Raw genomic sequence first — 23004 nt, forward strand, 5'->3', positions numbered from 1 at the left:
CCGGATAAAGGGGGATGATCTGGGGGTCTGCGGGGCAGTGGCTGAGAGCCGGGCGGCAGGTGCTCTTGAATGCCTGAGCTCCGGTCCTGAAGAACCCAGCATTCTCCACGGCCTCCACAACCGGAATTCATCTAAGCACCTTAAGCCTCTTGCCTTGCTCAGCCCCCATACATATGGAAACTGGTGATCAGAGGGACCGAATTAGCAGACCACTATCCCAAGTCCGGACCACTGCCCTGTCAGACCAGCTTTTGGCTGATTTACCAGCCTTCAGAATGGCTGTGACCCAGGCCCTGGGCTCCTGGGCGGTGTGTCTAAAAGACTCTTGACACTGAGTAGCTGTGCCCCTGCCTGGGTCCCCGGAGCTCTGTCCCTGCCTCCCTCCCAGGTCTCCTCCGATCCCTGTCACACACTCCACAGCCAAGGCCCCGGAGAGCCGCTCTCCCTGCAGCCCATGAGCACTTGGCCCTCCCCGCCCAGGCCCTGCCCGCAGGCTCTGACCCCACACCTTGTGGACAAACCTGGAAAAGGGACAGAGCGCAGCCAGCACGGCCTTGGTCCCCCGAGATCCCCTCCAGCACGGGGCCTGGCCGGCAAGCTGCCTGACCATCTCCAGCGTCCTGCGCTCACAGGGCTGAGGCTGGACCTTGCAGTCTGTCTGTGTCCACCGTGCATACCCGAGGCAGGGAAGACAGGGTTACGCCTCCTTCCTCCGCCCGTGGGCCCACCACCCTCAGCCCTGCCTCTTCCCCGGCAGAGTACACGGGGGAGGAGCAGCCGGTCTCCGAGCACCTCCTCTGCACAAGCCCCGCCCCACACCGCTCTTCCATCCTATGCACACGTGCACCTTTTGTACAACGTACTTCACTCTAGCTCCTGGATGGAGGCCGACGAAGATGACAGGGAATATACGGGGATCTCACCCCCAGATGAGGCCTCCCTGTGCCGACAGCAGGGGAGGGGACCCCACCGGATCTGAGCCTCTCCACCCCGTGCGACAAGTTCGGAATTCCCAGCCTGGAACCCCACAGGGCCTGACACAGGGCGGGAGAACAGAGCAGAGTGCCCCAGGGCCGAGGCTGCTGGGCTCCATTCCTCTTCCCTCCCTCTCAGGGGGACCTCCCGAGTCCTGACCTCCAGCCTTGGGGAACCCTCCTCACCCCCAGCCCGCTTCCATACAGGCGACGCCACTCCTTTCCACACGGAAAGGCCTTACTCACCCGGAAAGGCAATGGTGCACGTGGCAGAGCCGCTGAGGATGCTGGAGAGGCCGTGGGCGGCGTCCTCCACCTGCTCGGCCATCAGCACGTGCTGCCCCCTTGGCTCGCTGGCCAGCGTGCGCGGCTCCTCCCACCTGTGCCCCGAGCCCCCAGCCGAGAAGTTACAATGGCTCATCGCCCCGTACTCACCCCCCTCCTATCCACCCGTCTCCTAGACGCGGGGCTCCCTGTGGACAGCCCCGCCACCCACTGATGCAGGAGCCACAGAGCTGCAACCTCATCCACCTAGGACGCAGGTAAGGTCTAGAAGTGAAGCACAGAAGGACCTTGAGGATGCTCAGCCATGGTCATAACGTGCACATGCTGCAGTCCACGAACTTCCTCAGAGGAGAGCCTCACCCTCAGACCGTCGGTTCTTATTTGAGACAGCGTCCTAACAGATTTAGTCGTCGGGTTTTGCAACCCATAGCTGATGAGAAAAATTTAACCAGAGGGCTTCCCTGGGGGCACAGTGGTTAAGAATCTGCCTGCCAATGCAGGGGACACGAGTTTGAGCCCTGGTCCGGGAAGATCCCACATGCCGTGGAGCAACTAAGCCCGTGCGCCACAACTACTGAGCCCGAGTGCCACAACTACTGAAGCCCGCGCGCCTAGAGCCCGTGCTCTGCAACAAGAGAAGCCACCGCAATGAGAAGCCCGCGCACCGCAACAAAGAGTAGCCCCTGCTCGCCGCAGCTAGAGAAAAGCCCGTGCGCAGCAACGAAGCCCCAATGCAGCCAAAAATAATAAAAAAAAATTTAACTAGAAAGGAAATGAAGGAAAGTGGTTCTAGGTGACAGCAAGAGAAGAACAAACAGGGACAGCTAGTAATAGAAGAAAAAAAAAATCCTGAAGAATTATAAATAGTGGCAATAAGAACTCACAGGCCAGCAACATGAGGCCGTGTAGAGGCAGGAGCTGGCATAGTTCGACAACCAGAGGGCACTGTTAGTGTCCCAGAACAGAAATGCTGTGGGGGATGATGACCGTAGGGCATGAAGAAAGGGTTAAATGATGCTGAGAAACCTGTTTTTAAGAAGACAAGGCAGTCAGTGACACATCTAGAATCCTGCCTATCAAAAATTCATCAAAATAGACCACGGCTTGGCAATACAGCAAAACCTTCATGCATCTCTAAACCTCCTAATGTCAAGCTCCCCATTCTCCTCTGAAGCCACAGAAACCAGACACTTTGCCCAGCACCTAGGACAGCACCTGGCACACAGAGGGGCTTCTCAGTTCCGGACTCGCATTAGCATTGAGTGGGCAGCTCTGCCGGGCCACACCCTTCGCTCTCCCGGCCCCCAAACAGACCTTCTTAAAAGCTCCCTGGGTAATTCAGATGCTCAGCCAGAGTTGAGAACCGTCAGAGAAGGGGCTCAATATACACTAAAAGGGGGAAAGAGTTTGAACAGGCAACAGTCTTTAATCTCACACTGCAGTGGTTCTCAGACTTTGGCGGCATCAGAATCACTGAGGGGCCAGAAAAACCACAGATTGAGGCCCCTTGCCCCAGAGTTTTGGATCCAGTGCAGCGGGGCCTGAGTGTGTGCATTTCTAGCAAGCTCCCCGGTAATGCTGACACTGCTGGTCCAAGGAACACACCTGGAGAACCACTGGTCAACAGCGAGCTGGCCTCTTACTAGGAGTGGGGAGGGCTCAGGCCGGCCTGGAGGTCCATCAGGCTTTCTCAGCGGCTTCCTGTGTCTGCAGCTCAGGCCTTCATATCTGAGCCATGCCCCCTCTTCTGAGCAATGGCTTCTTGATTTCCCTACACTAGGGATGCTCAAAGTATGGTGTGTGGGCCAGTGAAGAGCCCCAAACTGTTTCACCCTGATTCAGAATCCGGTAAATATAGACACCAAGCATTTAGAAACTAATCGTACAGCAACTTGACAGTCATTTTATGTCTGTTGGGTCATATAATAAATATCTGAGTTTCTATTTTGTTTTTATTTCATCTTTCTAGTAACTCATTTTTATTGTATTTTTTTAAAAAAGTATCAGTTCATGATGGATTAGAAAAAAAAACAAACTGGACCTTCACCACAGATAGTTTGAGAAGCGCTACTCCAGCCAGCAGCCGGAGAAGAAAGCCCCAGAACGGGCCAGTATTTCCACCCATGGGAGATTCCATCCTCAGTGACAAACCTTTGAGCAAATACTACGTGCAAGGCACTCTATTCGGCCCTATGCGGGGATGAGGGTGGGCAGGGAGCCATGAAGTAACGCCCACTCTCCTCTCTCAAGGGGTTTATACTCCTTATATCTGAGGACACAGAAAGAGCCAGCCGTAAGGCAGCTTGTGTTTAATACCAACTTATTGGCCATGACGACACCAATGATGGTGGTGGTAGCTGTCATCATCGTCACCAGGACACAGCACAATCGGGGCAGCCCCATGGCACCTGCCACCTCAGTCCCCTTCTATCTTCTTCCTCTTTCTGCACTTGCTGGTCCACTCGGCACTCAGCTCCAGGTGATCTTATTTAGGCTTTAAATACCATCCTCAGTTTCAGTCTCGATGCCTGTCCTTTCTCCTGTGCTCCAGACTCTCATATCCAGCTTCTCTACTTAGATGGCTAATACGCATCTCAAACTTGACTTGTCTGAAACAGAATTCAATTTCCTTTCTTCCTTTCCCAGTCTTTCTCTTTTCAGTAAATAGCACCACCATTCACACTGGAGCTCAGGCCAAAATCTTTGATTCTTCTCTCACACACCCACATCCAATACACCAGTCACTCCATTGCTCTGCCTTCCAAACACACATCCTAAATCCAACCACGCCTCAGCGGGGTCACAGCTGCTTCCCTACTGCAAACCATCATTATCTTGCATGTGAGCTGCTCCAAAGGCCTCCTAACTAGATTCCCCACTGCCCCTATTATTGCTTCTCCCTCTGCCTCACCCACCAGTCTATTCTCTACCTTGCAGTCAGTGTGATTTTCTAAAAATGTAAGCCAATTCATGTAATTTTCCTGCTCAAACCCCCCCCACCCCAAAGACTTCCCAGACTACTCATTACAAACTTTAGTCTCTACAATAACCCACAAAAGCTCTAGACCTAACTCCTGCCCACCTCTTCTACCTTATTTCTCATAATTCACCCCTTGCTTGCTGGGCTCCAGCCACTCCTGGCTGTCTCACTGTTTCTATAACACACCAAGCTAGCTACTGCCTCAGGGCCTTTGCACTTTCCACCTGCCTGCCTTGCCTGCTCTTTTCCCTGTTATTTGGAAGGCTTGTTCCTCACTCAAGTTTCTGCTCAAAAACCAACACTTCAAAGGAGACTTGCCAGACCCCCTATCTAAAATAGCTGTCCTCTCTATTCCCATCACTCTGTAACCTCTTCCCTACTTTATTTTTCTCCTTTGAATTTTATTTCCACCTGAAACTGTTACTTATTTATTCACTCTTTTTTTTTTTTTTTTTTTTTTTAAACCTAGTTCCTTTCCTAGAACAGAAGCTCCATCAGGGCAGGGACTTTGTATTGCTGTCTGTGCATCCTGAGAACCTAGAATAGTGTCTGGCACGAGGAAGACAACCTATATTTATTGATTGAGAGAATAAATAATGTACAGTTGGTCCTCTATATCTGTGGGTTCCACATCCATGGATATGGGTGGCCAACTAAGGGACTTAAGCATCCATGGGTTTTGGTATCCACAGGAGTCCTAGAACCAACCCCCTGCAGATACCAAGGAACAACTATACTAAAATTAATAAAGAGATTTCTATGTATAGGCACAGTGCCCAGACCAGAGTCATTTCACTTGATACCCACAAATGACAGCAGCCCCATTGAGGTCACCTCCATTTTCAGGGTTGAGGGCATTGAGGAACTGTGCCCCCCTCTCCTCTAGGAAGGCATATTCCTGCATCTGGCTCCTGACTCCTGTTTACCCCGAGGAACCCTGACCCACGCTGTGCAGTTGGATGAGTCCAAGAATTTCCATTTCTGCCCAGATAAACTGGAGTCAAGTTTCTGACACTTGAAATCAAGTGTTCAGACTAAATTAAAGACAATGCAAACTCTCAGACTTCCAAAGACCTGGTGGTCCCCTTATGCCAGCAACAATACAGCAAAGTGAGGAAAAAACGGATCCAGGAAGGATCAGGATGGTTTTCCCAGCTCCCCTCTCTCTTCCCATGGTTGTGACGTCCCCAGGCTGACCCCATGTGACCAAATCTCTTATCCTGGGAAGCAGACCCCCACAGCAAACACAGTGACGCCCCTTTGCTTCAGCTGCTTGGCTGGCAGGGCCACATGCCCTTGGGACCTCCTGTCAGTGACAGTGATGAGGACCTGGGGCACAGAGGCATTTCTGCCCCCAGGGAATCCTTTACGCAGAAGGTATTTCAGAGCAAGGCCTGTCTCTGTACGTCCTCCTCTGAGCTCACCCAGAAGGAAAAAAACAAAGAAGAAAGAGTCAGCGGTCCAGAGGTGAAGTTGGAATGAGAGCCTGAAACAATGGCCACCTTCTTCCAGCAGAGGCTCAAAGGGACAATTCCAGCATGAGATATGCACTCTCTCACCATCTAAACCACAAGAATGATGAAGAGAAATGAACTTTTCCCCTGGACTTAACACTCCCCCTACACATCTCTGTTGTGTTATGTAACAATGACATTCTTTGTGTATGTGTTTGCTGTCTCTCCCCATGGTGTCTCCGGGGCACAATTTTCCTCATTTGCCTAACACCCACCTCCCATCTCCCCCTCCCCATACCATTCCCTTCTTGTTACAGCTCAACGTCTCCTTGGGGTGGGAAAGCAGATAAATGAGCTTCATAAGAATTTATGAGCGTGAAGGACGGGGCTTTGATGCAAGGGTCTGATGAGGCCTCTCATCAGAGGCTTTGATGCAAGGGTCCACGATCACGCCTCTCTGTCCCACTTCCAAGTTCAGGGTTGGGCGCTGGAAGGCTGAACCGTTTGACTGCTTTCAGATCAGGGCAGGTTACGGTGGTCCCATCTCATCAGGATGCTAAGATTCTCTAAGCCTCACAGCCTAGTTATAGGGACTGTCGACTGAGCTTGGAATCCCAGCGCAGAATCCCTACTAAAGCTCGCCATAGGAGGCTCGTGCAAACGTCCTCAGAGGGGGGACTGCCAGCTCTGACTGTCAACTGGGCAGAAAATAATGACTCACTACAATAGATTTTGGGCAAAACCTTTCAGTGGATGGTAATAGATGAGGAATCCCCTGCTCAGAGACCAGTAATACTAACTTAATATTTACTGTGCACTTACCACATGCCAGGCACCACTGTGCTAAGTGTGTGTGTGTGTGTGTGTGTGTAAAGGTGCTTGGCTCATATAATTCTCACCACAGCTCTGAGACAGGGGAGTTCAGAGAAGAGAAGGGCCTTAGCTAAGGTGACACAGCTCATGGGTGGTGGAGGTAGGACTTGAACCCTCCACTTCCAGAGCCCAAGTTCTTAACCATCAGGCTACAGAGCCTGCCTCTCCCCAGCTAGTGGAGGTCAGAACTGCAGTTGAAACCCAGTCCAGCTAATTCCAATGCCAATGGTCATTCCTCTGCAGACTTGGGCCTAATGGGCATGGAAAATGGGCGCCCATTCATTTATGTACTATCTAAGCAGAGACCACGCGGCCGGCAAAGCTTTAAAATATTTACTCTATGGCTCTTTGCTGAAAAGGTTTGCTGACCCCTACTCTATACTGTTCTAAATGGTTTCAAAACACTTTTCACCAAAAGCCAGGAGCTCCCTGTGCCTTCTCCCTGGCAGGGTTCCCCACAAGCCTCTGGCTGTGGCCCTGCATCCTTAGCTTCTCAGCCAGACTTCGCTTTCTCTCCTCAAAACACCCCCGGCACCCCTCGCCCATCTAATCATCACTTCTTTCCATATGGATTCAAAGCTTCTGGACCAGGAAAAAAAGCACTTTTTCTCCACAACTCTGTTCTTGTTTCTCATACACGTCTACCCTCGGCCCCTCCAGAGTTAACCTTTGTTTTCCCTCTTCAATCCAGATTTTCTGAGTGGGTCTGGGCCCCCCTCTTCATAGCTACCAGCCTGTGGCTAGAGAGAAATTAAATTTCAAGGCCATGAGGGCCCAGACTACAACTCCACGGACCTCTGGGGCGTCCACCTTCCACATCGCTTAGCACACAAATGCCCGTGCCGGCCACCCTCTCCACCTCTGCACCTGACCTGCTGGCTTCTGACCGACCGAGCGCAGGGGAGATTCCTAACAGCATGTGAACCCCGGGAAATGAGAAGAAACCTGCTACCTCCACTTTTCTTATGCCATGGAGTGTTTCTCCCAGAGTCTGTTCTGAGCTCAGCGTCTGGCTCCAGACAGGAAGGTCTGAGGCCAATCTAAGGTTTTTCTAATTTCTCTCCAACGGGACTAAACTAGGTAGAAAGTGAAGATTCACAGATGGACTGTTGTTTATGATAGAAACGTGTGGAAAAGTGAAGGTTCACAGATGGACTGCTGTTTATGATAGAAACACGTGGACCGATTAAGAACAAGGGCGTAGATACTAGTCCTGTGAGATACTGGCCCGCTAACCTTGGCAACATTACTTGGCCTGAGACTCCTGTTAAACCTGCTAAAGTAGAAAAAGTAACAGTATCATTTGAGGATTAAATGCTGTATCCAGTGCCTGCTAGTACCTAGTAAGCACTCCATCAGTGGTCATTATAATGAACTACCTAGCAGCCTCTTCTAAGAAGTTTACCTTTTGAGTTAGTCTCAAATTCTAGTCAGCGTGAAAGTCCCTTAGGAGATTTACTAATGTGGATTTTCAGATTCCATCCTCCCAGAGTCCAAACTGGTGGGTATCTGACCAGGCCTGAGAATCTACTAATACATTTTAAACCCGCCTCCCCTTTCCCACCCCCAGTGATTCTGATGCAGGTAATGCATGGAACAGACTTTGAAAAATAATTCATAAGAACACTCACTGTAGGCACAGGGATGTTGATTACAGGAGTTTTTGTTGTTGTTGGTTTCAGCAATGGACAAAAATCCTGGAATCAAGCTAAATGTGTCCTTTTACGGGTCTGATTTACTACATTGTAAGAGTTCAATTCATTGATTACATAACCATTAAAAAGGATCAACATGAAAAATAATGCAGCTTTATGCAAAAATACACACCAAATAATATTAAGTAAAAAAAAAAAAAGGGCAAAGTGCTTTGTAATTTTAACTATACTAAAAACTATGTTTAAATGTTAATGCAGCTTGAAAGAGGCCAGAGCTGGCTATAAAAGGCTTTGTGCTAAAGAAAGGGGTGATTGCTATTTCTGCAGAGCTACTCAAACATGGTACAACTTTGATAAAGCTACAGATGGGGTCAAAAAAAAAAAAAAATTAAATCACAGAAAACTCAGAGTCATGTTATGTGAAATTCATCAGATGATGGAACAGACGTGCCCAGCCCCCTGGCCAGAGTTCTAGGCATTCGGAAGCCAACTGCTGGCCGTGTTTTATCTGATTTTAGGTTATCATGGGGTACAACACTGGAAGGTTTGATTGTACTATTTTTTAAACTTATTACAAAGTAGCAATAAGGTGACTGTCACAGTGTCTTCTTAGCCATTTCAAAACATGCTTTTAGGGGACTGCATTGATCTGGAAAGACAAGTGTTCTGGGTTTCGGGGACAGCTGTGCTCGTCAGTCGAGAATTTAAAACTCCACTGAAGAAAAAGGGTAAAGAGCCCTGGGCAGGTCATCACTCCCATTCGGCCAACATTCCCCTGTTCTGATTAGTAAGAGTGTCTTAACGTTCAGTGTCCTCAATGACCCTGCAACCGTGGCCAAAAAACCAGTAACTGCCTCCTTTTCTTTCTTGTTTGTTGTCTTACAGCCGTCCTGGGATACACAAGTGCTAATCATTCTCATCCCCAAAAGAGCGGACCTTGTTCAGACATGTAAAGAGGCATCTTTCTCCACCCCCCAGTGTCCTCATCTGGTGCATCCTCAATGCATCTCCGCATGTCATGGGTTATGAATAACAGCCCTTAGTTATGACTTTCAACACAGCTGACAAGAGGCTCAACTAATTACTTAGGGGGTGGGGGTGGAAGGGGAGGTCGGGGAGAGGTGGGAAAGGACAGTTCCATGGGGCCTATTGGACGAGCAGTGCGACCCTGTGGTCCTGGCCAAGTCACCTGCTCCTTCTCAACCTCAGTATCCTCTTCCATAAAATAAGGGGTTGGAAGAGGTACTGGGTGATCTCTATCAAGTACCTTTTGGTACCAAGTCACTTAAATTGTCTTAGTTTTTCACAAGAGAGCAGGGCTGAGTCATTTGAGTCAAAGTCCCTCAAACGTTTTTGACTTTCAGTCCTAAATTTAAAACATTAGGTTACTTTTTCTTCTGCAAATGTTTGTTGTGTATATAATGGGTACAAAAGTCTTTTTAACAATAAAATATTATATCGATAATGATATAATTCATATACCACAGAATTCACCATTTTAAAGTATAAATGTGGTTTTTAGTATAATTCAGAGTTGTACAACCATCACCACTACCTAGGTCCAAACTATTTTCATCACCCCAAAAAGAAGCTTTATAGCTATTAGCAGTCATATCCCGCCTCCCCACATCCCCTGGAAATGACTAATCTACTTTCTGTCTCCACAGATTTGCCTATTTTAGACTATTTCATATAAATGAAATCATACAATACGTGACCTTTTATGTCTGGCTTGTTTCACTTAGCATTTTAGCTAAGCATCTTGCCTCTTGGCCATTTTGATGTCCTCTTTGGAAAAATGTCTATTTAGTTCTTCTGCCCATTTTTTAACCAGATTGTTGGGTTTTTTGTTATTGCTTGTATGAGTTCTTTATATATTTTGGATAATAACACCTTACCTGATATATGGTTTGCAAAATTTTTCTCCAATTCTGTAGGCTGCCTTTTCATTTTGTTGTTTCTTTTGCTGTGCATAAGCTTTTGAGTTTTATGTAGTCCTATCTGTTCATTTTTGCTTTTATGAATAAATTACATTTTGTGTACCCATTCATCCACTGGATTTTTTGGCTGTCATAAATAATACTGCTGTGAACATCACTGTACATGTTTTTGTGCAGGCATATGTCTTTGATTCTCTTGGAGTGGAATTCCTAGGACACATGGTAACTCTATGTTTAACATCTTGAGGAACTGCTGAACTGTTTTCCAAAGTTGCTGCACCACTTCACAATCCTACCAGCAGCGTATGAGGGCTCCAATTTCTCCACACCTCTGGCAACACTTGTTATTGTCTGTCTTTCATTTTATCCCTCCTAATGGGTGTGAAGTGGTATCTCATTATGGTTTTGATTTGCATTTCCTTAATGACTAATGATGTTGAGCATCTTTTCATGTGCTTATTGGCCATTTATATATCTTCTCTGGAGAAAAGTCTATTTACAAGGTTTCTTACTGAGATGATGAAAATATTCTAAAATTAGATGATGGTAATAGTTGCATAACTCTGAAAATATACTAAAAACCACTGAACTGTACACATTAAAGGTGTGAACTTTATGGTATTTTAATTATATCTCCATAAAGCTGCTTTAAATAAATTAGTGTGTATAACACTCCTAGGCCAGGGGGCAGTGGGAAGAGACCTTTTAAAAGTGCCGATTCTAAGTATCACTGCCCAGAGTGATTTAGCAGGTCTGGAGACAGCCCAGGCACCTGCACTTTAACATACTCCCTAGGCCATTCTGACTCAGACCATCTGACCAAAGACCTCACTTTGACAAGTACCGCTCAGTGTGTCTGGGCCCAAGATACAGAAGTGAGGAAGCCGCTGTTCTCTACAGGAACCATTTGTGGAGGCCCCAAGGGTAGAAGGCTCCAAGGGAACATGGAAAGGTCAATGTACACTAATATCACTTTTTAAAAAGATATTAATGTGCTTTTTCCTTTGAACTTTCTTGTATTTGACTTGCTGCTCATTCTGCACCCAAGGTCAGAGGAAAGGGCTGGGATAAACAACCTAAGATAAAGTCACTGGGGATGGGGGCAGTAACAAGACGGCTGGGTAGAAGGACGTGAGCTCACCCCCTCTCACAAAAACACCAAAATTACAACTAACTGCTGAACAACCATCGACAAAAAACCGCTGGAACCTACCAAAAAAGATATCCAAAGACAAAGAAGAAGCCACAACAAGATGGTAGGAGGGGCACAACTGTGATAAAATCAAATTCCATACCTGCTGGGTGGGCAACCCACAAACTGGAAAATAATTATATCTCAGAGGTTCTCCTATAGGAGTGAAAGTTCTGAGCCCCACGTCAGGCTCCCCAGCCTGCAGGTCTGGCATCAGGAGGAGGAGCTCCCAGAGCATCTGGCTTTGAAGGCCAGCAGGGTTTGATCAGAGGAGCTCCAGAGGACTGGGGGTAACAGAAACTCCACTCTTGGAGGACACACACAAGGTCTCGTGCACACCAGGACCCAGGGGAAAAAGCAGTGACCTCATAAGAGCTTGGGCCAGACCTACCTGCTGGTATTGGAAATGGGGGTAATTACCTTAAACATAAACAGATTAAATGCTCCAAACAAAAGACACAGACTGGCTGAAATGGATACAAAAACAAGACCCATGTATATGCTGTCTACAACAGACCCACTTAAGATCTAGGGATACATACAGGCTGAAAGTGAGTAAATGGAAAAAGGTATTCCATGCAAATGGAAATCAAAAGACAGCTAGATTAGCAATACTCAGATCAGACAAAACAGACTTTAAAATAAAGACTGTTACAAGAAATAAAGAAGGATACTACATAATGATCAAGGGATCAATCCAAGAAGAAGATATAACAATTGTAAATATATATGCACCCAACATCGGAGCACCTCAATATATAAGGCAAATACTAACAGCCATAAAAGGAGAAATCAACAGTGACACAATAATGGGTGGGGCTTTAACACACCACTTTCATCAATGGACAGATCATCCAGACACAAAATCAATAAGGAGACACGGGCCTTAAATGACACATTAGACCAGACGGACTTAACTGATATTTATAGAGCATCCTGTCCAAAAGCAGCAGAATACACATTCGTTTCAAGTGCACATGGAACATTCTCCAGGACTGACCACATGCTAGGCTACAAAGCAAACCTCAGTAAATTTAAGAAAACTGAAATCATATCAAGCATCTTTTCTGACCACAACGCTATGAGAATAGAAATAAACTATAAGAAAAAAACTGTAAAAAACACAAACACATGGAGGTTAAACAATATGCTACTAAACAACCAGTGGATCACTGAAGAGATCAAAGAGGAAATCCAAAAATACCTAGAGACAAATGAAAGTATGATGATCCAAAACCTATGGGATGCAGCAAAAGCAGTTCTAAGAGGGAAGTTTATAGCAGTACAATCTTACCTCAGGAAACAAGAAAAATCCCAAATAAACAACCTAACCTTACACCTAAAGCAGTTAGAGAAAGAAGAACAAACAAAACCCAAAGTCATTAGAAGGAAAGAAATCATCATAAAGATCAGAGCAGAAATAAATGAAATTGAGACGAAGAAAGTGATAGGAAAAGATCAATGAAACTAAATGCTGGTTCTTTGAAAATATAAGCAGAATTGATAAACCTTTAGCCAGACTCATCAAGAAAAAAAGGTAGCAGGCTCAAATCAGTAAAATTAGAAATGAAGAAGTTACAACTGACACCAAAGAAATACAAAGGATCATAAGAGACTACTACAAGCAACTATACGCCAATAAAATGGACAACCTAGAAGAAATGGACAAATTTTAGAAAGACACAATCTCCCAAGACTGAACCATGAAGAAATAAAAAATATGAACAGACCAATCACAAGTAATGAAATTGAAACTGTGATTAAAAAACTCCCAACAAACAAAAGTCCAGGACCAAATGGCTTCACAGGTGAATTCTATCAAACATTTAGAGAAGAGTTAACACCTATCCTTCTGAAACTCTTCCAAAAAATTGCAGAGGAAGGAACACTCCCAAACTCATTCTATGAGGCCACCATCACCTTGATACCAAAACCAGTCAAAGATACCACAAAAACAGAAAATTACAGGCCAATATCACTGATGAACAAAGACACAAAAATCCTCAACAAAATCCTAGCAAACCGAATCCAACAATACACTAAAAGGATCATATAACATGATGCAAGGATCATGGTATATCTCAGGGATGCAAGGTATATCCCAGGGATGCAAGGATTTTTCGATATCTGCAAATCAATCACTGTGATATACCACATTAACAAACTGAAGAATAAAAACCGTATGATCATCTCAATAGATGCAAAAAAAGCTTCTGACAAAATTCAATACCCATTTATGATGAAAACTCTCCAGAAAGTGGGCATAGAGGGAACTTAACTCAACATAATAAAAGCCATATATGACAAAACTACAGCCAACATCATACTCGATGGTGAAAATCTGAAAGCATTTCCTCTGAGATCAGGAACAAGACAAGGATGTCCACTCTCGCCACTTTTATTCAACATAGTTTTGGAAGTCCTAGCCATGGCAATCAGAGAAGAAGAAGAAATAAAATGAATCCAAATTGGAAAAGAAGTAAACCTGTCACCGTTTGCAGATGACATGATACTATACATAGAAAATCCTAAAAGAAAACTACTAGAGTGCATCAATGAATTCAGTAAAGTTGCAGGATACAAAATTAATACACAGAAATCTGTTGTATTTCTATACACTAACAACAAAAGATCAGAAAGAGAAATTAAAGAAACAATCCCATTTATCATTGCATCAGAAAGAATAAAATACCTAGGTAAACCTACCTAAGGAGGCAAAAGACCTGTACCCCAAAAACTACATGACACTGATGAAAGAAATCGAAGCTGACACAAACAGATGGAAATATATACCATGTTCTTGGATTGGAAGAACTGATATTGTCAAAATGACTATACTATCACAAGCATGCTACAGATTCAATGCAATCCCTATCAAATTACCAATGGCATTTTTCACAGAACTAGAACAAAAAAAATTTTAATTTGTATGGACCCCAAATAGCCAAAGCAATCTTGAGGAAGAAAAATGACACTGAAGGAATCAGGCTCCCTGACTTCAGACTATACTACAAAGCTACAGTAATTAAAACACTGTGGTACCAGCACAAAAACAGAGATATCGATCAATGGAACAGGATAGAAAGCCCAGAAATAAACCTATGGTCAATTAATCTATGACAAAGGAGGCAAGACTATACAATGAAGAAAGTACAGTCTCTTCAATAAATGGTGCTGGGAAAACTGGACAGCTACATGTAAAACAATGAAATTAGAACATTCTCTAACACCATACACAAAAATAAATTCAAAATGGATTACAGACCTAAATGTAAGACTGGATACTATAAAACTCTTAGAGGAAAACATAGGCAGAACACCCTTTGAGATGAATCGCAGCAATATCTTTTTTGAGACATCTCCTAGAGTAATGGAAATAAAAACAAAAATAAACAAATGGGACCTAATTAAACTCAAAAGCTTTTGTGCAGCAAAGGAAACCATAAACAAAACGAAAATACAGCCCACAGGATGAGAGAAAATATTTGCAAATGATGCAACCAACAAAGGATTAGCCTTCAAAATTTACAAAAAGCTCATGCAGCTCAATATCAGAAAAACAAACAACCCAATCAAAAAATGGACAGAAGACCTAAATAGACATTTCTCCAAAGAAGACATACAGATGGCCAACAGGCACAAGAAAAGATGTTCAATGTCGCCAGTTATTAGAGAAATGCAAATCAAAACTACAATGAGGTATCACCTCACACCAGTCAGAATGGCCATCATCAAAAAGTCTACAAACAATAAATGCTGGAGAGGGTGCGAAGAAAAGGGAACCCTCCAACACTGTTGGTGGGAATGTAAATTGGTACAGCCACTATGGAGAACAGTATGGAGGTTCCTTAAAAAAACTAAAAATAGAGCTACCATATGATCCAGCAATCCCACTCCTGGGCATATTTCCGGAGAAAACCATGGTTCGAAAAGATACATGCACCCCAATGTTCATTGCAGCGCTGTTTACAATAGCCAAGACATGGAAACAACCTAAATGTCCACTGACAGAGGAATGAATAAAGATGATATAATATGTACAATGGAACATTACTCTGCCATAAAAGAATGAAATAATGTCATCTGTAGCAACAGGGATGGACTTAGAGATTATCATACTAAGTGAAGTAAGTCAGACAAAAACAAATATATGATATCACTTATTTGGAAGTGGAAATGATGATACAAATAAACTTATGCATAAAACAGAAACAGACTCAGATGTGGAAAACAAACTTATGGTTACTAAAGGGGAAAGGTGGGGATAGGGATAAATTGGGAGCTTGGGATTGACATATACACACTACTATATTTAAAATAGATAACCAACAAGGACCTACTGTATAGCACTGGGAACTGTGCTCAGTATTCTGTAATAACCTAAATGAGAAAAGAATCTAAAAAAGAATAGATATATGTATATGTATAACTGAATCACTTTTCTATACAGCTGAAACTAACACAACATTGTAAATCAACTATGGTCCAATATAAAATAAAAATTTTAAGAAAAGTCACTGGGGGTCTCTGGGACCTGTAGGACACCCAGAGTTCCTGCTGTGCCCAGTGTGGGGATTCTGGCTTATTGAGAGCACTGGGGCCCTACAGAGGCCCGAGGCCGATTAAAGGACCTCAGAGCCTTTGCAAGCAGAGGTGACGGCTGTACATGGCGGGGACCATGGACTTGAGTGGAACTTCAGGTCCGCTAGGGCAAGAGGCAGCAGGGGGCAAAGAAGATCCAGAGATCAGAGTGGCAGGTGACAAATAAAGGCATTCTTCTGTGAGGGCTTATGAAGAACATTGTGTGTGTGTATGTACATGTATATACATGCATGTGTATTACACACATTTATATCCATGTAGCTGTATATGTGTATGTATATAATACACACATATTTATACATAAAATATATGTATACACATATATGTATGCACATATACACACATCAGCTGACTTGTGAGTAAAATTATGACTCACTACATATATATATATTTATAGGATGTGTATGTGTATGAGCACACAAACAGAAATTCATCATTTTTAAAGTGCTCTCAGTAACAGAGGAGCACTTACTCCTTTTAGAGCACAGAAATGAGGCTCCAAGAAGCATGGTGAATTCTCCTGGCTGTGTGGTCACCAGGGACAGACCTGAGAGAAGGACCCAGGGTTCTTCCCACCACCTCATGCTCTTAACCTGTCTCCACCTTCACTAGCCCTTTCTCCCAGCTGACAGCCACACACAATAACAGCAAATCTTTTTTTTTTTAACTTGCATTTAAGTTCCCACCTGGGACATTATCATGTAATAAGGGGCAGCTTTGAGAAGGGAATTCTTATCATCCGCTGCGCTCCGCTGGGCTTTTGGAAGCCGGGCCACAGCCTCTCTCTCTGTGAGGTCGAGAGCAGACCCAACCCTTCAAGGGCGATTCTGGGAGCAGCTAGCTTCATCCTAACCACGGCAGTATCTGATCGTACTTACTTGAAAACCATCCTCTTGATTCTTGCCTTCACTTCCTGTTGGGTTGAAAATGCATTCATGGGGAATTCCAGACGAGGGGCGGAACTGAACTGGGCCGCTCCCACCCTGACCTGCAGTGGGAGACAGAGGGCCCAGGGGCCCGAGAGCAGGGTCAAGTCACAAACATCCCTAAGAGGAAAGAAGGGACGAGAAAGGTTAACGACCCTGCTTCCTGCCCACTCACAAATACCAGCGCTGGTATTTCTCTCATCTCCTTAAAAGAAGGTTCCAAAGACTGAGAGGACAATCTGGAAGGAGACGGTCAAATCTGCCCGTGCTTCCACACTGACCACCACCAATTCGACCCCCATTCCGACAGCTGTCTGGGCGGAGCTGTGAGCTTTAGGGTCTCTGCTCACACTTACTGCCTCCCAGGTGTAAGCACTGTTTTAAGCCTTCTCAACTCTTTATCACATGTAATCCACAGAGGTGCTATTCCTGCCCACATTACTGCTGGAGAAACTAAAATAAAGAGGATACAGGTCTGGCCCAGGGCTAGTAAGAAAGGAGCGTGGCCTTTGGACTTGGTGCCTGTGATCTTCACTAAGCCTGTTATGCCGATCACCTTCTCAGCAGCCAGCACAGGACTTCAGCTAAACCCCCAACCAGGGGTGTCACAGAAGCTGTCCGCAGCCACCACACACCCATCCTTGGTTGCGGGGCCCGCTCTTCCAGGCCTCCTCCTGCCAAGCTAGGGAAAGGCCAGACCTCCAGGCCAGAGTCAGACTGGGGGACAAGCAGCTCCCTAACCGGAGTCGAGCACTATTGGAGCTGAAGTTCCTCTGTAGCGGAGGTCGTGAGAGCCCCTGGCGATTCCGGATTTTGCATCCTCATTCAGAAGGCCATAGGAGAAAATCCAATGCCTTGCAAAACCGGAGAAGGGAAACTGAGTAAAGTCATTCCCTGGATCCTTAAGATCAGTGTGTGTCAAGCAGAGAAGGGTTTAAACATTTAAGCTTCCTCTTGAGGGCCTAACCCCTGCATCTAGTCATTGGCTCTCTAAACTCCTGGAGAAACTACATTCTCGGTTACTATTCTCACAATTAACCCCGATTCTGGCCAAGATTGCAAATGAGCCAAGTGATTCATATTTAAACAACGACGCTGATGTTTTCTTGCTCTGTGAGTTCCTTCACTGCTGACCCTTAACAGGCCTGGCGCTTGGGAGCTGATCAAAGCACTTGGCCACACCAGGCCAGCTGCACCTGCTCCCAGGGAGCACAGCCCATTGGACCTTCCTCCCACAGGAAGTTCTGAGGAGGAGCTGTTGGGAATCTTAAGTAGGAAGAAATTTAAGTCTTGGGTGGGCATGTGAGGGAGAGGGACACCGGAAAGCAGAGTAGTAGAGAACCTCAGGAAGGAGTTTCTAAAAAGCGACCCGTTTAATATGTCCCTTGAATTTAGCATGTGATAAAGGGAGCATCTCAAACCATCGGGAAAAGATGGTACAGTCAGTAAGTGATACTGGGACAACTGGAGAGCCATCTGCAAGGATAAATTGCAAATTCAAGATTTAAATGTCAAAAATGTAACCATAAAAGTTCTAGAAAACTTGGGAGAATTCCTTTGTGACTTCAAAGTAGAAAAGACTTGCAATCCAGAAGTCGTAAAGGAAAACTGATAAATCTGACTACATGAAGAAAACTTCTACAGGGCAAAACATATCATAACACAACCTAAAAATGAAGACAAAATGAAAAGTTATTTGCAACTCACGTCAGAGACAAAGGGTTAGTTTCCCCAATATATAAAGAGTGTCTAGGAATTGATATGTGTAAAGACCAACAATCCAACAGAAAAATGGGCCAAGGGTATGAACAGAGATCACAGAACAGGAAATACAAAATGGTTCTTTAATAAGAAAAGATGCTTGATTGTGTTGCACTGAGATGTAGCAAAAAGCCAGATACAACGTTTGCAGGGAGAAATCAGTATTCTCAAACACTGCTGTAAGAACATAAATGTTATGGCATCCATAGAGAGCAATTTGTCAATATTTATTGAAAATTACTAATGCATGGGGCTATCGGCAATTTATCCTACAGCTATATACTTCTACGTGTGTGAAATGACATATTTATAAGCTTACAATGTATTTGTAATAGTGGATGTCCATCAATAGGGGCTGGTTAACTAAACCTTGGTAAATCCTTACAATGGAACATTAATCAGCTATAAAAAATGATATAGTGTATATGCCTATATTAAGACCTATATTACCTACTACCTAGATATGGAAAGACTTCCAAGATAATGTGAAGAGAAAAAGGCAAGGGATAAAACAGTGTGTATAGCATGCTACCCTTTGTGTTAAAAGGGAAAAAATTAGAATATATATTCATATTGCTTATATTTGCATGAAGCGATTCTGTAAGGATGCTCAAGACAGCAGGGAGCTGGGCAAATAGAAAATGTGTGACTGGGAGGGATATTTTTCATTGAATGTCTTTTTTTTTGAACCATGTGAATGAATGAATTCATTTAAAAAACTCCCTTGAGACCAACAGCTGGGTGTATTTACTTAAATTAAACAGGAAGGAGCCAACCTCAAAACAAAACAAGATGGAAACAGCTTGAGTCAGTAGTCAAGGCATTTAATTTAATTGGTGGTTTGGGAGCAGAATAGTTACCTTTTATCTTCAGTTTACTGTATGCTCAGAAGCAAGCCCGCCCAGATTTCTCACCACACTGTAATCACTCTGCTGCAATCATTATATTAGAGCCAGGAAGTGAACTTCTCAGCTTAAGGGTTGAGAGGAAGACTTTTTAAACACCTTAAATCCACCTCAAAACAGAGCCTCCATAAAAAGCTTTAATTTATAGCTGCTTAAAAATTTCTTCCTGGAAAGTAAAATTAGGTGCAAATCAAATCCCTTGTACATGGAGATAAGACGATGACACCAAAATGCAGCAGCAAACACATAAAACCTGAAGCCACAAGTCAGACTGAAGCATCTGAAATCACCCTAATGCAAAAACCCTTCGCTAGCAATTCCATCAAGTCTGTGCAGCTTGGAGGTGGAGGTTCTCGTTTGCTCATGAAATAGACACCCAACTCCTTTGCTCAACAGGTCTTGCTGTGAGAAAGTTTTCTCAGGACAAGCCAAATACAGCTCCCTCAACACCCAGACTATGTCCTCTTAATAAAAGAGAGCCGCTAGGCACCCTCTTTCCCATGAAAATGATAATCAGCTTCCCTCACATGGAAATGTCCAGGCCTCTCACTGTTCTGTCTCCTTGTTGTGGGCACTGTCTGGTTTGCCAATATCTAACCTAAAAATGCCACATTCTAGACGTGGTTTGGCAACATTAGATTAAATTCCCTGAAATCTGGGGATCTGTGTGTTGAGACAGTTGCTCCCAACAGCACCATCCATCAAGTTTTTCTGTCATAGTTTTCTTACCCTCTGAGGATGCTGAATTCCATCAGCACCCACCACTTCCGCATACACAGATACACATACACACACCACCATGTTGCCTGCTGTCCACGTGCTATGTGATTGTGACAGCAGAATGTGAAGTCCTGGGCTGAGAGTCAAGAGCACCAGTTCTTCCAAGCTTAGCTCTCTTCTAAGATTGCTGTGTGACCCTAGGCAGTCACTTAGCCTCTCTGAGCCTGTTTCTTCAGTTGTAAAACATTCTCTAAATCCATACAACTCTTCCCTTCCAACTTGCCATCCACTGGGGTCTCCAGGCCACCCATTTCAGGACATACTATATCCATGCCAAGGTCAACACTGTTTGAGCTTTATGGCTCTTCCTCCATGAAAAAAATTAGTGAAACTTCATAGAGAATCACTTCCTTTTAAAATCAGGGCCCTGTGTGTAGGAGGGTAGAGATTCAGCTGCCCTTGGCCCTGACCCTCTGAGGGTCTGTGATGGGTTGACTTCACGGTTGGAACTTCCAGGCTGTTCATGCCTCGATGGAATGATGTCAGCTATAACCATGCAAGACGGCCTGAGGTCCAGGGTAATGTGCTCACTCTCCGCAAATGACACGTCATTCTGGAGAAAATCTGGCCCTCGTTAAAAGCCATTATTTTGCTCCTAAATCCTAGAGGTTTTTCTAGGATTAACTCAGGAATGTCATCTTGGAAAACCACTTCCTTCCTTGACCTGTATGTGACTAGCCCCTAATTCAAGTAATTATAGCTTTCCAGACCAAAATGCCCTCCTTAAATTTACTTGATTTTTGAGTCAGTTCACGTGGTTCAAAATCCATAAAGAATAAAGAAGTTTATACCGATGGGCCTCCCCCCTGGACTTGTGCCCCATCTGCTCAGTTCCCACTCTCTCCCTCAATGGGAAACCACTGCTCTTAGCCTCTTACAAATCCCTCCAGAGTTTCTTCATGCGCATACAGACGAATACAAATATAGACTCTTTTCATCTCCATTTTTCATAAAAGGTAACACATTATACATACCATTTGTACCTTATTTTTACACTCAATTTGTTTTGGTGTCTTTCCCCATCAGCGATTTTCCTCATTCACTTTCTAAAGCTGCCCTGTGTTTCATTATATGAAGACACCATAATAGATTTACCTGTCCCCTGTGAGCAGGCCTTTGGGATGCCTGAAATCTTTTACAATTACAAACAACACTGCAATGAATAACTTCGTATGTGCATTATTTTGCACCTGTGGGAGTATCTGTAGAATAAATTACTGAGTCAAAGGGTCCCAGCCTTTGTAATTTTGATAGACACTGTTATTACAGATTCCTCTATAGAGAGGTTGCACATTCCCACCAGCAGTGCATTAGAACACTGGTTTCCTACAGACTTGCCAATGGAGCATGACACCAAACTTTGGATTTTTGCTAATCTAGTTAAGTGAAAAATGGTGTATCGGTCAGAGATTTGTTATTACATTGAGTGAGGTTGGGCATCTTTTCCTATGTCAAAGGGCCATCTATGTTTCATTTTCTGGGAACTATCTGTGTTCATTGCCCGTTTTTCTGTTGAGCTGTTCCAAAATGCCCCTTTAGCAACAAGAGCCACAGCTAGCACACTGCTGACATTTAAGACTTGCTATTTGAAACCAGGAAGAACAAGAAATGAAGATACTGGCTGGATTGATTAGGCAGGAGCTGTTCCTTTCAAGTGAACAGAGAGGGTAGGAGCTGTGTTTCATATTACGACTCTAGTCTTCAGAGGCAGTTATAGTTTTTGTCTGCCAGCATGCTTTCCCTTTCCCACTGTTCTGTAAACACAACCTCTCTTTCTAGTGGGAAATCCAAGTGTTCATCCCCACGGCAAGAATGAGGATAAGCACATGCCTCAGGTTTGGCCAGACAAGCTCTTCCCTTTGACTTCTGTGATTGGTCAAGGGACTGTCATGTGACCTATGCCTGTCCAATCAGAGCCCTCCCTGGGACTTCTGCCAGCTCTACAGGGTAAGAATTCTACTTTCTTTTTCCTGGGGTGACTACCTTGAGGGACAATGTAGGGCAACTTTGCTATGTAAGGAAAACCTGCCTGGAAAGGAAGCCAACCGAGGGAAGCAAAATGGAGAGGAGAAGAAAAAGAGAGGGATTGAGTCCTTGGATCCCATCATGCCTAGAACCAGGATTCACCCCCTTAGTCTTCCTGGTTCCACAAGCCAGTAAATGCCCTCTTCCGCTTAAGATAGAATTTCTGTCACTTGCAGCCAAAGACGCCCTCATACAAAGACAACGAGACTTGCACTCACCCTCCTGGGGTTGATGTCCAGAGCATTACAGACCGTGATGGCAAAGTGCTTGGACCTTTCAAAGCTCCCTTTCCCAATGCTGTGAGCCGTCGATCAGAAACAGGACGTCTGGGATTAGAGGGGCAAGATGGCGGAAGAGTAAGACGCGGAGATTACCTTCCTTCCCACAGATTCAGTAGAAATACATCTACACGTGGAACTGCTCCTACAGAACACCCACTGAACGCTGGCAGAAAACGTCAGACCTCCCAAAAGGCAAGAAAATCCCCACGTACTTGGGTAGGGCAAAAGAAAAAAGAAATAACAGAGACAAAAGAATAGGGATGGAACCTACACCAGTGGGAGGGAGCTGTGGAGGAAAGGTTTCCACACACTAGGAAGCCCCTTCGCGGGCAGAGACCGCGGGTGGCAGAGGGGGGAAGCTTCGGAGCCAC

The 23004-nt window shown here is 44.7% G+C and overlaps 1 protein-coding gene across 1 annotated transcript in view; it reads right to left on the reverse strand.

The window, feature by feature from the left end:
* The window catches only part of VWA2 (von Willebrand factor A domain containing 2), a 65923-nt gene that overhangs the window by 19604 nt on the left and 23315 nt on the right, over positions 1-23004 (reverse strand). Inside the window, 5 exon segments of the mRNA XM_059900285.1 lie at positions 522-654; positions 1221-1357; positions 5462-5653; positions 16834-16943; positions 22571-22664. Coding sequence (XP_059756268.1) covers positions 522-654; positions 1221-1357; positions 5462-5653; positions 16834-16943; positions 22571-22664 — 666 coding nt within the window.

This window comes from Balaenoptera ricei, chromosome 16, assembly GCF_028023285.1.
Source record: "Balaenoptera ricei isolate mBalRic1 chromosome 16, mBalRic1.hap2, whole genome shotgun sequence".
Lineage (NCBI taxonomy): Eukaryota > Metazoa > Chordata > Mammalia > Artiodactyla > Balaenopteridae > Balaenoptera > Balaenoptera ricei.